This window comes from Sorex araneus, chromosome 5 (assembly GCF_027595985.1).
Source record: "Sorex araneus isolate mSorAra2 chromosome 5, mSorAra2.pri, whole genome shotgun sequence".
In the NCBI taxonomy this organism is placed as follows: domain Eukaryota; kingdom Metazoa; phylum Chordata; class Mammalia; order Eulipotyphla; family Soricidae; genus Sorex; species Sorex araneus.
This window is the reverse complement of record NC_073306.1, coordinates 141,410,595-141,423,628: the sequence shown is the minus strand read 5'-3', so window position 1 is coordinate 141,423,628 and position 13,034 is coordinate 141,410,595. Positions and strand designations below refer to the sequence as shown.

General features: G+C 36.9%; 1 protein-coding gene across 10 annotated transcripts in view; it reads right to left on the bottom strand.

The window, feature by feature from the left end:
* Nucleotides 1-13,034, bottom strand: part of ZMYND11 (zinc finger MYND-type containing 11) — a 99,655-nt gene that overhangs the window by 34,320 nt on the left and 52,301 nt on the right. For 8 of the 10 annotated variants that reach the window (XM_055138161.1, XM_055138155.1, XM_055138159.1 and 5 more), the window contains 3 exons: nucleotides 11,636-11,795; nucleotides 3,479-3,523; nucleotides 803-964 (listed from right to left, as the gene is read on the bottom strand). In XM_055138161.1, the coding sequence (XP_054994136.1) occupies nucleotides 803-964; nucleotides 3,479-3,523; nucleotides 11,636-11,795 (367 nt within the window). The remainder of the gene's footprint in view (nucleotides 1-802; nucleotides 965-3,478; nucleotides 3,524-11,635; nucleotides 11,796-13,034) is intronic. The other 2 variants (XM_055138163.1, XM_055138164.1) reach the window with 2 other exon arrangements.

Here is a 13,034-nt window from a genome sequence, read left to right as displayed (position 1 = left end):
CAAAACAACAGCGGTTGCAATCAAATAATCCCTAACAAATCAACTTCAATGCCATATGCAATGTAGTATTTAGGTATCACACACCTATAGCACACACATACACAAACTACACAACCAACAAGTACCACAAACCTGCAGTACACACACACACACACACACACACACACACATACACTCTTCTCAGTCAATAAGCAAAGTCATGTATACTTTTCAATGTGCAAATAAAAAGAACTGTAGAAAGTAACCATTTTACCTACCAGACTATTTCATTATGCTTTAAATAATTAGAATTCTTTATATACAACTGTTTCATTTTTCCACCCTCCAAATAATATATAAGCAAGAAATAAACTAACCCATGATATGACAAAGAATAAAGGCAACGTTATAGGAATATAATATGGGTGGTAGATTCAGAATGTTTTCAACAATTTTGCTAAGTGGGTTTCTGAATGGCATGAATTGTGCAGGTTAGTAAAGAAAGGAATAACTGTTGAACAGAGGTTGGTATGGTGTTTCTTGATTTCCAAAGTGTATTCCATTAAAGTACTCAAAATCCAGAGGAAAGTGTGAAATAAGGGAAGAAAGTATATTTTTATGTAATTAGAATGGAGACGTTGCGTGTTCTCTATTGCCCATCTATGAGTGCTCTGTGTTTGTTTGCCATCATTTCAGTAGGTAACCCCCACCCTCCAGTACTTTGATCCATTAACCTGGCAAGACAATCTGGGATATCTTCATGAAGCTATGATTAGTGAATTCCAACCCTCTGACCAGCACATGAAAGCTCATAGGTACTCACCCTGCAAACTGGGCACTGCCAGTGACTACTGCTGTCTCTAAGCCTGTACTCATCAGACAAACACTTGGAATGATACACACGAAAACACAGGTCACATATCAACACCTCTCCAGGCAAATGGCATTCAAAACAATACCAGTCATGATTTTCTGTTTCCCAGTCCTACAAAAAATACAAAATAATTTCGTATGACATTTTGTCAGTATCTGCAATGACTAAGAACAAAATTGAACTAAAGTCCATCAGAGGTTAGGCATCATAAACAATTGAAGACATTTACTGTGTTAAACAAGAGGGAAAAATACCCAGAAAAGTGTTTCTTTAAATTTGCAATTCTTTCCTAAACCATATTAATAGTTAGAAAATAAGGTGATGTGAGAGCAAAACCAGTCCAAAAATAAATTTTGCCAAAGCCAATCCCAGTACTAACAATGTCTTTCATTTTAAGATAAGATCTATGGAATGACGTCTTCAGAAAACTGAATATTGCAAACCAACATCTATTTTACTTCAAACAAACCTGCTTTTTCTTCTACTTAAAAATAACTGTCTATGTGTGTGTGTGTAAGTATATATACATATACATACACACACGTGTATATATATAAAGTACTTAGCACACTGTGGGAACAGAGAGTAATCAGAATTCAGAATGTCCATGTTCTGAGAGGTAAACAATTTTTCAGGGTCTGTTGAATTTTTAAAAATAAATTGAAAATGTGAAACTAAAAGGTTTTAATCACATTTTCCAAAGGACAATACCAAATATGTACATAAATTAGGTTTATTTTCTAATTGGAATTTTAGATGGAAGTAAAAGATAACTGCAAGACTATGGTTTTCTTCAACTATTTCCTTATTATACTTGTTTGAGGGGTACAAGCCAGTACCATCTAAACATAAACAAGAAGATATAAATTCCTTTAGAATTAATCCTTTATTAATATCACTCTTCACTTTTACTGAAAATACCTGTAGGAGTGATGGGCTGATTATCAACCTCCTCCGATATGGTAAATAAGTAAGTTAGGGTCAAACCCATATTCAGTGTTGTCAGAACAATGCCAGTGAAGTTCTCAAAATTCCATAGGGGCTCTGCCATTCTTTTTCATTCTACAAATCACTGTCTACACACTGACTCTAAGGCTGAGCATCTTTCTTGCTTGGTCTAGTATCAGGACCTGCCCCAACAAATGGGCTTCAGTACAGCACAAAAGGCTTATATGTATTACTGTTTGCCCAGAGCAGAGAAACAGTCCAAAATGTATCTTTGGACTAATTATCCAAAAACATTACCTTTTCCAACTTAAACTTCCCACATCAAGGCACAAGTAAATCAGCAAATGCTACAAAGATGTAACTTTTCACCTTGTTTTTTAATTAAAAAACTGGTAGTCTTCAAAGACCAAAGTAATAAAAGAGCTTGATCATTTTCAGTGATTTGCCACTGATGTCTAACCCCTGCAAACTTTGGTGATTTTAGTCAGACTACTAGAATAAAAGAGTTGTATAACAGTGATCTGACATAAAACCCTAATCTGTACATAGTAGGGAAAACAGGTCCCACAAAGTGGGCATGACACTGGCACCGCAGAGACCCACAGCACAGGTGGTGCTTGGCTACACTCAAACAGGCTCCGCTGTGTCCACTTTAATGCACAAGTACAAGTTTCATTAGCTCATAATTTTTGTATAGAAAGCACATTGATAAGTCAGGTTTCAGTAGAAATAACTTGGTATCTGTTTCTAATTTATGGGCTCTTTCTAAATTTAAAACAAAATATTTCAAAATGTTTTAAGTTGTTCAGAAACATTTTTAAAGAGTTGGGGTGGCTAATCTTTGACTCTTTAATAACAAATAAAATTGCCATCTTTAATCACCTGCATTTTAAAATATTAATTCATGTCCCTGTGATTCTTGAGATGCTAGATAAGTTGATTAAAAAAAAAAAATCCTTTCCATCCTTTTCCTCTTTTGTTTCACCATGAAACAAAAGATGACAACTGTTCTTCCTTCAATAAGGTGTTTAACTCTAGACATAGTGCTTTTGTAACTATTAAAATCTGAAAGTATAATTCAAAATAAGTTAAGGCAAAGAGACATCTGGCTATGTGTATATAGAATGATATGTAACTATCTCCATTTTCTAAGAGCAAAGAATGAAATGGGCATGTAGGTCCTGTCTACGCTACACATGTAGCTGTTTATACTGTACAGAACATGCAAAGATCAAGCCTAATGGCCATTAAACTCTATATAAAAATATTTTTCTCAAGTATAAATTATGTAAACATGTTTGTTATAGGCAGAGTTGCCTAGAATTTGTTTTAGCAAACTGAATGTATTCATTTAAACGGTGTTTCTTAGTATTCAAAACTGCATACTTGAAATCTAGGTCTGCATTTCCACTGGGCTTTACTGGATGTCAGTGACTACCTTAGAAACGATCCACAACACCAATGCATGAGATGTCAAGTAAAAGAAGCAAACCGTCTAGAAAATCAAAAACCAGAAGCAATAAAAAGAGAGTACGGGTTTTATGAACAATAGTAGCAAGAGTATTTAAGCCAGCCTAAAGAAAGAAATACAATACAAAACCAAACAAACAAGGAAAAAAAAAACAGAAAAAAAAAGTCAGAATTAAAGTAAAATAACATAGTGCAAAATTAGTTCACCTTGTTTGGGGTTGCTGTCCTGGAGAAAGGCTGCATACTGTAGGCCTTTCAAAATAAAAACAAGATAATCTTGGTCTCTCTACTATAAACTTTGCTCAATATCAGGCAAACACACAGAGCTAAAGGGATTATTGCATATGGTAAAACTGTTTACTACACAGTATATTACTTTGCAAATGATATCAATTATAAGCCTAAGAATGGGTTAATAAATAATGAAAACTCAGTTGCATGCTCAAAAGTTATAGTAAGGAGAAAACTTGACACTAAGACATAAGCTATAGGCGTACACAGAGAAAATCCCTCTCTAGGAATTCATGTGCCATGAAAACTTAATAATATCTGAGAAACATTTTGCTAGCAAACTCAATGCCCCTATTAATTTCCATGAAACTGTGAATATGTGTCTTATTTTTATCAGAAAGGGGCTCAAGGTAGATTTATTTGGGGGAAGGGGAGATTAGATATGACAGATGTGAATGTATCAGATGCAATACTTCACCACTACACCAAAAATTAGAATTTTCACAGGCTTGTTTCAGAACCCAGTAGGAACATTCTACCACCTATAGGAGCCTTAAAATCTCCAGCATCTATTTAGACTCCTAGTAAGCCAGGAGATGAGCTGGCTTAAATCCCAGCTCTGACTTCACAGACTGTGGAATGTGAGACAAAACAGTTCATATCTCTATCATGTTCCATCTGTAAAGTGAATAAAAAATAGCACTGAGTTTATATCTAAGGACCAAATAAGTGACCAAGTTATTAAGCTGGCCTATTTGTCATGACAAAAAGCAGGAACTGAGGAATCACAGAACAATGTGATAATTGTACATACGTACTTCTTTTAAAGCTTATCACAAAAGCTGACTCTTACACTATTTAAGCAAGCTAGGCAGAGCAAGAAAAAGTTATCTCCAACTGAATTTAGAGATGACACTGAAGCCAGACAGCTCACTCTGAGAGCTGTGGGTGTCCTTCCCAAATAATTCACCCCCTCATATTCAAAAGATAACAGAATTTTTAAAGTAATTCCCTAATTCCAGCTAATGAGCAGATAAAGCTTACATTATCAAATATGTAGTTACGTATCATAACAAGATCTAAGATGAATTCTCTACAACTCAGTCCTATTCATTATTGAGAGGCAAGAAATTAACTATTAAAGTCTCAGTAAATTAAAAAAAAACTAAATGATCATTTGAAAACAAAATTACAACATTGCTTACCAAAAGAGAACTTAGACAGAAGAAAATGAAAGATCTCTCTCTCTCTCTCTCTCTCTCTCTCACACACACACACACACACACACACACAATCAATATAAACCAAAAGGAGAGTAGGGTAAAATGAGTAAAATGGCAATTCTTCTGCAAAGCAATGATCATTTATAACTATATTACAGTTTGAATGCATATGCAACTATAGTGTAATCTCTTTCTAATTAGTAATCACCAACATTTAATAAATTTAAATTATTCTTTTTATTATTTATTTATTTTTGCTTTTTGGGTCATACCCGGTGACACACAGGGCTCACTACTGGCTCTGCACTCAGAAATTACCCCTCGCGATGCTCAGGGGACCACATGGGATGCTGGGAATCGAACCTAGGTCGGCTGCATGCAAGGCAAACGCCCTACCCGCTGTGCTATCACTCCAGCCCCTAAATGATTCTTTTCATATTTGAAGCAAGTTAAACAGGGAAGAAATTTGTAGTTCTGCACATAATTTAGCATAGATATGTTTTATTTCATATTAAAATCTATGGTATCTATGAGGCATGAAGTTTTTAATTGACAATATTTAAACATGACTAAGTTATAACAACTATTATTACAACAACAAAAATATGCCATAATCTGAACTTAACAAAAAGCTGTACTTTATTACGTTGTATTTACGATGTGGGCTGGGAGTCCAGCTGTTTCGACTCAGCTGGAATCTTTTCAAGAATAAAGATAGGGAGCACTTGCCAAGGCCATATCCAATAGTGAGATTTCTGAAGATGAATAAATTCAATCTTACCTCTTATCTCAAAGATCTAAATTTCAAGGGGTCTTTATTGTTTTGGTTCAGAAGCAGTTGATAACAAGGAAAAAAAGTGATCTGTCCTGCCCCTAAAACTAAATCCATTATTCCCAACATAGCATAATAATCTCATTAAAAAAACCACAACAAGTGCATTTTTTTAAAATTAGGCTTTTCAAAAGGAATCAAAATCCTAAACAAGAAAAAGCAAAAACACAGGGAATCAATTCCACCTTTTCTTCGAGGCCCACTGTAAAAACAGTCTGTAGCAATGGGTGGATCATGTGTGAAGTCCTCAGGAAGCAGTGGGGGCCAGACAGCCATCCACTGGGCTCAGGGCTGCAGTTACCACTAGAACCAGAGCCAGCAAAATAAACAAACTAAGAAAGAGCTCACACTGAAAATGGCAGCTCGGGTTCCTGAATGAGTAGATTATTTTTTGAAGCAGAATCAATAGTGCAAGAAGAAATGAGACCCTGAGTCCAGACATGAGTGGTAAATAAGGAGAGAAATAGTTCTGTAGTCACTTCTGAAAACACCACTTCATGATTTTTCAGGTTATCCTCTAAAGTGGTTATCAAATTACTTAACGCCCTATCAAGCCTTACCTGTTGAATGACAGAGAGGTATCTTCGACCATGACTATAGAAAATCACCCAATAGATGAACAATATCTGCCTCAATAGAAAAGATACTTGGTAATTTTCACCTCCCAAAATGAACCATACTTCAAACCTACATACCTCTCTACACTACATTACATGACACTATTCAAAGAGCTTCCAATTGAGTGAATACACATGAGAAATATGTTTCTCTGACTGTTTTGGTCTAATATCCTCAGACTAAAGGATATTAATTATGATCAAATATGTATTGAATGTAGCCATTCCTGTATCTAGAAAGCAAGTTGACAAAGGGATCTTGAAGAACATGTAGCATTGGTTTAAAAAAAAAAAAATCACAGAAAGGAACCAGGGAGATATATCAGAAGAGTAGTGTGCATGCGTGCATGCCCTGCATACATGAAGCCCCAAGTGTGATCCCGGCACTGAATGGTTCTCAGACACTGGCAGACCCAAGAAGCATCAAATTATCAGGTCCACCATGCCAGATCAAGTATCACCAGGAGAAGTGTCCAGTGCTCAGAGCAATGCCAGGGAGGTCTCTCTCTCTCTCTCTCTCTCTCTCTCTCTCTCTCTCTCTCTCTCTCTCTCTCTCACACACACACACACACACACACACACACACACACACACACACACACACCCCTCTCTTATTTTTTAATCAAAATAAGCCTTGCTATACAATGAATAGCACACAAAAACATTGCAAAGTTTCACTCTGTGTCCTGGCCCATTGGTTTCTTACTAAAATCATTTCAAAAACTATGAAAATTATCTCTAAAAAATTATTTATTTGGATCCCATAGTAATTATGAATGGTATGTGAGTCTGGAAGTTTAAAACCACCATAAAAAATGTTAAGTGACTCCCACCACGGTCAGCAAAGTTGTCATTTTTAAAACTGGTCAATATACAAACTTTTGTTTATTTACTAACATGTAAGTATTTCTAATAATTGCAGTTTTCTTTCTATGATCACATGAAGATGTTTATCTACTAATTTTACCCTAGTTTCTCTGGATAAATGAACACTTTGATGTGGCTATGAATGGGGATGGAGATGAGCATCTCCAAATGTCTACAGATCCCTCCAGTCTGAAAGAGAATGGCACTCCAACGAAGGCACGCTTCAACTCAGAGAGACTTCACCTTCAACAGAACAGATTATGTTCAGTCACACTGACATATTAAAGTTTTTACTACATGACTGCTGGAATTAATAAAAAATAAATAATGTTCCTGACAGGGATAACTTTCAGTTTTGTGAAATTTTCAAAAATAAACACTGCAACAGATGTAGAATAAAAAATGCAACCCCACCAAACTCTCTAGTCAACTCTACTTGAGTGTGACTCACATGTCTTAAAGTAAGGGTGGAACTGGATCAAAGTAGGTCCAGTCCTTTGCTACAAAGTACCTCAGAGCATGGACTTGTGTAAATTATCAAAAGCAATCCACTTCCCATCCACCTACATGTGAGCCAAAGATACTATTTTTAGAGGCTACAGAAGAAAAAAGAAGCTTCCCTATTCATTTTTCAAATGACAAAACATCCCGAGTAAAAGAAAATTTGTAAGTTGAATGAAAAGTTTAGAAATGAGTATTGAGAGACAGAGAGATAGCTCAAATGGGCTGGAAGTGTCAGAGACTATTTTAATCCCAATATCCTTATGGTTCTTTGAGAAGACCCAAGAGTGACCCTCAAGAGAGCCAGGAGAACCTGTGCACCAACAGGGGTTAGCCCCCCAAACAAAAAAACCAAAAACAGCAAAGAAAATATTCTAACTCTTTCCTTCCAGCAAGTTTCTGCTTGACTTTCCCTTTCCCTTGATGCTGAAGCAGAAAACCAACAAGAACAATGCGCATCTCATCTTAAAAACTCAAGTTTAGTGAGAGCCATCAGTCTATACAAAGGAGGAGAAACTGGAAAGGGAATACATGTTCCAGCATGCCGGATTATGATCAGCTCAGAGCACCTTTGTGCAAATTAGGCAATCCTTCTCAGGCTGATTCTGCTAGAAGACAGTTCACTACCATATGCTGGACCTCTCAAGAAACATGAGCAATATGCTGCCACTCACAAATCACGCAAGTCACAAATGGCCCCACACACAGCAGGCCACACATCTGGGCCATACAATCCCTATAAATATACGAGAGCTGTCAATGGGAGACACTTACTCTGAGCCAAGTGAAGCATGTCCTATTCTATTCTCCCAGGGCATGGAAACTGTGTATCACAGTCCCTGGTGGCCTCTCAGTAGTGTGCTCATAAATACAGACATAATTGATCTCACTGTTCCTTAGTTTCAACATTAGAGTGAAGTACAAATTACAGAGAAAATCTGATGGGAGATTTCGCTTGCAGGGTTAGTAAGAAATTTTTATGCTTTTGGTACACTTTACTGAGATATTATTTTGTCTTAAGCACATCTACTCACTGACCAAAAACTTGCTTTAACAGTTTTATGCTTTGCACCATCTCCTATATCATTTAAAATAAAATAATCAAATGAAACAGATAAGAAATATCCTCAAGGTCATGTAACTAAGTTCATGAGATGGGCTTAAAACTCCTATTGTATCAGAAAAGACTGTAACCTTCTTCAGTTGTTTTAGAAGTCTAGCTGTGGGGTCAGAGACAGCAAAGCAGGTGGGGCGCTTGTCTTGTACACAGGAGACCTGGGCTCAACCCTTGAGCAGAGCCAGGAGTAAACCCTGAGCACAACTACATGTGACCCTCAAACAAGAACAAAAAGTTTAATACCTGCATATCTTATTAAAAACAACAAACTCAAGGTGCCAGAGAGCACAGTGGGGAAGGTGCTTGCCTTACATGCTGCCACCCTGGGGTCAATTCCCAGCACCCCATATGGTCCCCCTGAACCCGCAAGAAGTAAGTAGCACCTGAGTATCTCTCAGTGTGACCTATAAACCAAAAGCAAAAACAAAACAAAATTCTGAACTCTATACATGCATACTTAGTATAAAATGCCTGAAATAAGAACCAACCAAATAAAATTTGTACTGTTGTCTGACCTACATATAAAATTTCACCTGGGAAAATAATTTTAAGGGATACAACTATGAACATATGTGTAGTAAAAACAGGAAAAATGAAACAGAAGTGACGCCAGAATGACAGGGCAGCAAGTAGGGAGTCTGCCTTGCAGGTAGCCGGCCAAGCTCACCGCTGGCATCACAGTGCTCCACCAAGAGTAATTCCTAATTGCAGAACCAGGAGTAACCTCTAAGAATCAGTATGTGTGGCCCAAAACAAAACAAAAAATAAAACTTTTTTATATTAAAATAAAAAAGGAACAACTAGGGGCCTAAGCAACAGTACAGTGGGTAGGGCGTGCACATGCAGACCTTTTTAATCCCCGGCATCCCATATGGTCCCCTGAGCACTTTTTGGGTGTGACCCAAAAAGCCAAAACAAAACAAAAAAGCAGAGAGCTAATGTAATGCTAAACATATAAATAATTCACCAACTACTTACTGAATCACACTGAAAAGAAAACTTCAATTTAAAAAGAATATATATGGAAACACTTAGATCTAAAAAGTAAAATCACTTCGCTGAAGAGCTGATAGAGGATTCACAAATCAATACCCCATGAATCACACCTTATATTCACTATTGGTTAAGTGCTGTATAAATCTCAGTACTGTTCTATACTACATCTGTAAATTTCCAAGTGTTTGGAAATTAAAAATTTTATATTATATGTGTAACTGAGTATATCGCTTGCGACCCAGACCCACTATCAAAAATCCTCCTTTAAGTAATCCGATGTAAATAAATTGATAACCATATTTTTATCAGACTTGAGGCTTTTTTAAATTAGAATCTATACTTTACCTTCTTACAAAAAAATTAGCAAAAATTATTCAGTCAGTATTTTTTTACTGCAAGTTCTTAAAAACACTTCTAATGGTCAAATAAAATACCAGTGATGGGCTGAAGTGATAGTACAGTGGGTAGGATATTTCCTGAGCACATGACTGACCCAGGTTTGATTTCAGGCATCCCATATGGTAGCCCGAGCCCTGCCAAGAGTATTTCCTACGTGTAGAGCCAGGAGCAACTCCTGCACATCACCAGGTGTGGCCCCCAAACCAAATAAATAAATAATACCAGTGAAATGAAATATTTTCTCTTCTATGATTTTTGTCTGTGAAACTTTGAAGACAGAAGACAGAGACTAAATTGGCAAACAGCAGTCAAGCTGAAGTCCAAGTCCATACTTAATCACCTCTGTGAAGCAGGTCCCCACAAGAAACACACTGTCAGCTTACTGCCCTCACTCCACAGCTAAGTGTTTTATGGCTCGAATGCTGCAGAGCCAGAAAGGAAAACAGTTCAATATTTTGGGGAAATTTTTCAACAAAGAATCAAGATTTTAATATTTTTGTGTCACTTTCTATATATCAGTAAATCATAAAAAAAGATTTTGTGTCGCTTTCATGTTAGAGTTTAGGGAATTCAAGATAAAATGCTAATGACTAAATTATTTTTTGAAACTAAAAAACCTATTACATTTTAATCATATAATCTTAAATGATGTTCTTTTGCTAAATTTTCTTCTAATCAAGGTGTAAGAAATATCAAAAGCACTCAAGGCAGAAAATAGAAACATACATGACACCAGCTTTTTTTTTGAGTCACACCCAGCGATGCACGGGAGTTACTCCAGGCTCTGCACTCAGGAATTACGACCATATGGGATGCTGGGATTTGAACCCGGGTCGGCCGCATGCAAGGCAACTACCCACTGTGCTATCGCTCCAGCCCCTGACACTAGCTTTTATATAAGAAAAAGTATGCTTATGTATGTCTGAATACTGTAATATATATAAAAGGAAGAAAGATTAAAATATGACTCAAGAGTCAAAACAGAAGTCAAACTAGGACCAAAGGAGACTGTACAGTCTACCAAGAACAGGGGAAAAAAACAAATAAAATTAACTTTCGCTCCCTCCCGGGAATTCTGAGTGTCACAAAACCAGTCGTCACCAGTTTACAGAGCCATTGATCAGGGAAGTCTGATCCCTGGGACCCTAGTATCTGCAACATCCCAACTAAGTCGCACCTGGGCTCTGGCACCACACGACCTCAGCGGTTCGTCTACCAGCCTTCCCCCACCCACATCTGTCTAGATCACATTTACATTACCTGTACAAATACTTGTTTTACTAGTACTTGTTGAAGGAAAAACAAAGGATTATCAATGAATATATATTAAAAGGGATTTTTACTTTTTAGATTTAAAGTAACATAGGCAAGAAAAACAGGCTCTTTGTAAAATCAAGTTTTCTCCTAAAAAATTCAGAGAGAAAACAATTCATTTTATCAATGTAGATTACTAATGCTAATAAAATAATAAATTCAAGTTATTATTAAGCTTCTGAAAGTGGATTCCCATAGGTGGAATTTATATATTGCTCAAAAGCTTAAAAGTTAACATCTCCAACTGATCCAATAAAATATACTTACAATTTCATCTCCTGGCAACCAATATCCTTCTTGTTCAATACCAGCTTTTGAACCTTTGCAGCCCACTGTCAGTGTTTCCACAATAAGACCATCTTTCACAGCTAAGCTCAGCTGACGTGTGGTCTCTTTGGGATGCATACCGTGGACTCGAGACATATACCTGAACACAGGAAAAAACAAATTCAAAAACCCCTTAGTACTAAAGAACAAACAATGGTGACTTATTTTATTATGACTTGGATTTAATGAAGGAAAGATGGGAAGCAGAAAATCAGGAAAAGAATTAGGAAAAGAAACATTAAACACTTAACTCTTCTCAATTATAACCTAATTCTTCTTGATTTTAAACCTTAATACTATAGTTTCTGTTTAGAGAGAGAATTCTTTAAAATAGTTTTAAATCAACAAATAAAAATAACCTGAACAGATTTTTAGCCAGGGACTGGGAGGCAGTTCAAAGGGCTGGTGCACATGCCTGGCATATGGAGGCCCGGACACAAACCAGGTGATCCCTGAGCAATGACCGGGCGGCCATATGGACCCCCAGAACCACTCAGTCCCAGTCTAAACTGTACAGGTCACAGAATCCAGCAAGGATCTACAGGAGAGGCCCCAGGTCTCCTGAGCCATCTGTGAGCCTCCTCCCCCGGGAGAAAGAACCAAGATGGATTTTAGTCAACTTATCTAATTTAATTCTACCCTCTGGAACAATGCCCACTAACACCACAGTGCAGATCAAAATGAGAATTTTGCATCTTCATCCATAGAATCAAGAGTTAACTACTTTTACTCAAGATTTGGGGAATGACACACACACACGAATGGAAATTATGGGAATGATTGTCAACACATGAAGAAAACAAGAATGCAAATTGTGATCAATAAAATGTAATTTTTAAATGAAACACTTTGGACTGAATCTCAAGTACTAAGCACTTGATGTTCAATTACATGTTCACTAATCACTATTTTTTTGGTTAGTTTGTTGGGAGGGTTACACAGCTGTGCTGGGGACTACTTCTGGCTTGGCCTGTGGGGCCTATGTGGTACCAGGAATTATACCCAGGCCCTCTATGTGCAAACTGCCTGCTAATTTGCATGAGTCATCTTGTCCCTTGGAGTCATTTCCCCTGTGTATATATGTATGTGTATTTATATATATATATATATATATGGTAGTATTTTTAATTAATGAAACATTTCAAACATACCCCGAACCACAGTGCATACCCCAAACCATACTGCAGAATTCCAAGTGCTCAATAATCCTACAGAATCCATGTTGATATTCTGGAGTATTTTCTTCATATCTCGTTTGTTTTTTGGGTACGCCTGGCAATGCTCAGGAGTTGCTCCAGGGTCAGCTACATGCAAGGGAAGTGCCTTACCCGCTGATACA